General features: G+C 45.2%; 1 protein-coding gene across 3 annotated transcripts in view; it reads right to left on the reverse strand.

Annotated features, from left to right (window-relative positions):
- Positions 1-4,466, reverse strand: part of pcxb (pyruvate carboxylase b) — a 268,431-nt gene that overhangs the window by 125,759 nt on the left and 138,206 nt on the right. For all 3 annotated transcript variants that reach the window (XM_031851254.1, XM_031851256.1, XM_031851255.1), the window contains exon 12: positions 4,242-4,424. In XM_031851254.1, the coding sequence (XP_031707114.1) occupies positions 4,242-4,424 (183 nt within the window). The remainder of the gene's footprint in view (positions 1-4,241; positions 4,425-4,466) is intronic.

Here is a 4,466-nt window from a genome sequence, read left to right on the forward strand (position 1 = left end):
CACACACACACACACACACACACACACACACACACACACACACACACACACACACACTTCCAGGAATCAAAATGAACCATCTGATGTTCTGCAGCAAGGGGGTATTGTCTGCTCTGGAAGCTCATTCGTTATTCAGTCATTAGTTGGTCTCACATGACAAACCATCATCCTGTGTGATGAGCAATCTGCACAGGACAGATGCTCACGTACTTGTGTTGCCATGAAGCACTTGTCCAATTCAGTGTGTGTGTGTGTGTGTGTGTGTGTGTGTGTGTGTGTAATTTAGAGAGGAGACAAAAGTCCGTGCGTGGTCAAGTGAGAAACTGGTAGCCTACCTTTCATTGTTGTCAGCTGAGGACAACTGTCTCTGGCAGATTTGATAAGCTCCAGCGAGCTATAGTTAGTAATGTCAGCTCTATGAGTTGGTTGAAAAGGGAGACTTTGGCTGACTAATTACTGCTTCCAGCTGACTCATTGTAAAATGAGTCAGCTTTTGCTTGATACATTTCTTACAATTTTGCTGGTTTTTTTTTGTAAATGATATAAATAAATAAATAGAAGGGCACTCGGACATCAGTCAGACCTCCAACAAAGCTATTTCCTGAAGTGAAAAATAATGTGTGCATCTGCCCCGGCATTCGGCTGCGCTCCAGAACGTAATGGGTCCTTGGCCCGTGCGACACCCTTTCAAGTTTCCTGAAAATCAGGCCTGTAGTTTTTTTCCCCCCTAATCCTGCTGACGAGCAAACTCAACCGAACACTTCCTTGGCGGATGTGATAAAAGAACAGCCTGCACTCTTTAAACGCAGACTATCGGCCTTCCCACAGCCCCGTGCACATTGCTTCAGCATGAGCCTTTGTCTGCCTCGTAACAGCTGCCAACTGATCACGGTAGGCAGGTAGAAATGTAGTCCCTTTTTGTTGAGAGCTTGGCGTTGGGGACAAACTGAGCTCTTGTAATTCATTGCCCCCATGTGAGTTCCCTTAAGATTAGTTTTGCCACTATAAAAGAACACTGCGAACGCATTCAATCCACAACACGTGGACGCATTGCAGACTCAAACACGACAGGTGCACTGGCCTCCATGGGCCGGACCATCTTGTCGTTTTATGTTACACTCTCTCCATCTTCGCCCCCCCATCTCTTCTATCCATCTCTATTTACCCTCCTGCCACATGTCCCGTCACTCTCCTGCCCATCACTCTGTTCCCTCTCTCTCTCTTATTTTTGCTGCTGGATGTGTGACATTTTAATGCTTAACACACATGGCTCATCCTTCTGCGCGCACACACACACACACGAACATAGACAGAAGCAGGAGATAAACAAAGCTTTCTGAAATGCCAAACATAATTCCACACAACAGAGGAGAGCCAGCGTGTCGTAAAGTGTCAACCAAGTCATTACAACTTTAGTTGGCGCATTCTGGCTCTCAGTGGAATTTAAAGGTTATACTATACTTAACTGTCTGAGGAATAATCATGCCTATAGGAGCCACCACACTCAAAGAATGACATGAAAAGCATAGGGACGGCCACATCAAGATTCCATGTAGTCACATTTTCTTCGCTGGGAGAAAGAAGAAGAAGAAACGCGTTGGAGTTATGAGGATGTCGGCCCTCAGCATTATATCTCTGTGAGCACACCAAAAGCATTAACAGTCCTTGGATTTGTTGCCAACACTCTGCTGCTATTGATGTGTTGGAATGTCACCAGTAAGAAGCCGCTCTCTCAAGGCCACCGGTCACAAAGAAACGTCAAACCGCTATTCTTGTTGTGGACATTGTTCATCAGTCACTTTTGCACCCATGAGAGTGTACTCGGTGTGGCATGAGACAGGAGACTCGAGACTCAATTCAGCCAGCTGTGTACGCTGATTCATACGCAAGATATCAGCGAAATGAAATGAATCAAGACAGTTTACAGGCTGGGAATTGGGGAATGACTCACTAATTGACGTAGGGTGCCCACGTCATGCTGACATCACTTCTCAGACTTTTTTTTAGAGCAGCAGAAAAAGTATCTCCAGGAGTGGATGACGTATTCATTAGTTCTAGTCTATATGCAGGATCCAGTTTGGTGGGGACCAAAGCCCATGTGGTCCCCACTGCAGAAAGCTCATCAATGACAGATTTGAAACGTGTGCTGCCAGGTGGCTGCCGTTAACTAGCCGGTAAGAAAGAAAACCCAAACGCCTCATGCCTTTTGGAAAGGATAGGAAGCACTGTTTTTAACTCTGGGACGTTAAACCACAGCAGAGCTGTCAAGGTTTCCGTCTGCCACCAGTAGTCTATAATTCAGGAGCTTGTGACGGTAAAACAGTGTTCTTCAATGTTCTCCGGTGGTGTAAATGTGCTACGAAGCTTTAGAATGAGATCGCTGGTGCAGAATAGAAACTACTCCATTTCAAGTCTGATCAACACATATGCACCAAGGCCGCTCACAGCAGCTCGTCTGCTGCACACCGTCTTCATTTAGTTCTTAACAAAAAAAACACCAATCCTGGTTTTTGTTTTTTTACACTGAGAAACCGCTTTTGTACGGAGCGGTTTAAATTGCAGCCACTGTAGGAAGGGCACATGAGATTGACTTGCCAGTGTGTGTTTACATAATCTACAGAGAGGAGGACAAAGGGCGGTGTGCACAACCGGGTCCCGGCTGATGTCAAACACTTCTTCGCTCCGTCAGAAGAGACAATTGATCCATCACATCTGTGTTGATGGTTTGCAAAGTGCACTCCAAGTCAAATGAGACACTGGAGTTGAAAAGACCAATTTCATCTCATCATGACCAACTCAAACCAGATTGCTGCTAATTACTATGAGCTGAGCTGCTGAGCAACAGGAATCTCTTTATTCTCATGGACCTCACATTCGTCTCCCTACAGGTAGGAAACCCTGTATGGAATACAGCAAAGCACATGGTCATGTATCGATTAATTCATCTGAAAAGAGTTTGCTTTAACCACTGCCGACATTCATTCTCAGCTCATTCACAAGAGGAGGACATGAAATGCTTTTCTGATGCTAAACAAGCGCCAGGGCTTCATTTCTGTTAACGGAGTTATTAAGAAAACCTTTTAAAAAGTCATCGATGACATTTCAAGCTTTGAATCAGACTGAGAATTAATAACTGGAATGTGTCCTCTCACTTAGCTGCAACAGAAATGTTATACACCTCAGAGAGATTTACTTGCCTTGCCATCTTAACAGCACAGAGGACGCGTTGACCGTGATAGACGACTAGGATTGATTCACCTTGCAACGATTCATTTTCTACATTTAAAGAGTTTTTCTGGACTTTTCTCACAGCTTACAAAGAAGAAACATCTAAGAACGTGGCTACCCAATGCAAATGTACAAATTACTCGTGAGTTAAGCAGCAGAATGGAGAAATCTAAATGATAACCACGAGAGAAACATAATGTGTCAGTTCTGTACTTCTTACTTGTCTAATTATAACAGTTTATATGTAACCCTGTAACTTTCATAAACTGTAGCACGGTTGGTTCGACACGGCGTCACTGTCACGTTAGCGCAAAGCACACAACACCAAATAAAGTAGGATCTTTGTACGGCGCTGACTGCGAGCCGTTTCAGTCCGTTTGTTCAGTACTAATGGTTCAAGTCAAGACTTGAATTTACCAAATAAGCCACTTTAGAAACAAATGAAAATAAGCCCATTAAAGAGGAGTATGAAAGGCGTTCATGACACCTTTATCTCACTTGTACATGAACAACCCATGCAGCTCATTATTTTGAATAACCTCCATCTTCTCAGTTTTTGCTGATGCTGCTGCCTTGTGTCAACAAGTGTTTGCACCTGCTGATAAAACTAGAGGCCTCATGTGTTTTTGCAGGGATGGATGTAGAAGTAGTTTAAGACACAGAGTGTGTCTCAGTCTGAAAACCAAGACATAAAGAAGACATTGAGCAGGTAACGTGCATGGAGATGCAAGAAGTGTCCGAGAAGGCTGGAGCATCGCTTCAGAGAAACTCGTACTCTGGAGCTGATTCAGCACAGTTCCTTCTCTCACTCTTCTAGTTTTCACTGCATCACACCATTAACCTCACTCGACCGGCTTAAAGAGTTTGAGATGAGCTCTTATGAATCCATTCACAGCAGACCAATATAATGAAACCATCAACTTTACGGGCTGAAGAGGTCGTCGTTTTCTCTCGGTAACAGTATAAAAAGGCACATAGCAGCACCGTCACGCACACGCGGCCGAGTGTCCTACCTTGACCCCTCGCACTCTGAACTCGGCCAGGGCTCGGCTCATCTTGGAAGCTGCCGTCTGCAGGTCCTTCCCACTGGCGATGACTTTCACCAACAGGGAGTCGTAGTGGGGCGAAATGACAGCGCCCTGGAAGGCCGAGGCGCTGTCCAGACGGATGCCCATGCCCTCGCCGCTTCGGAAGACCTGGAAGGAACGGAGCAGACGAGGGGAGAGTGAAGGACTTCA

This window comes from Anarrhichthys ocellatus, unplaced genomic scaffold, assembly GCF_004355925.1.
Source record: "Anarrhichthys ocellatus isolate YVR2014 unplaced genomic scaffold, GSC_Weel_1.0 scaffold11, whole genome shotgun sequence".
In the NCBI taxonomy this organism is placed as follows: domain Eukaryota; kingdom Metazoa; phylum Chordata; class Actinopteri; order Perciformes; family Anarhichadidae; genus Anarrhichthys; species Anarrhichthys ocellatus.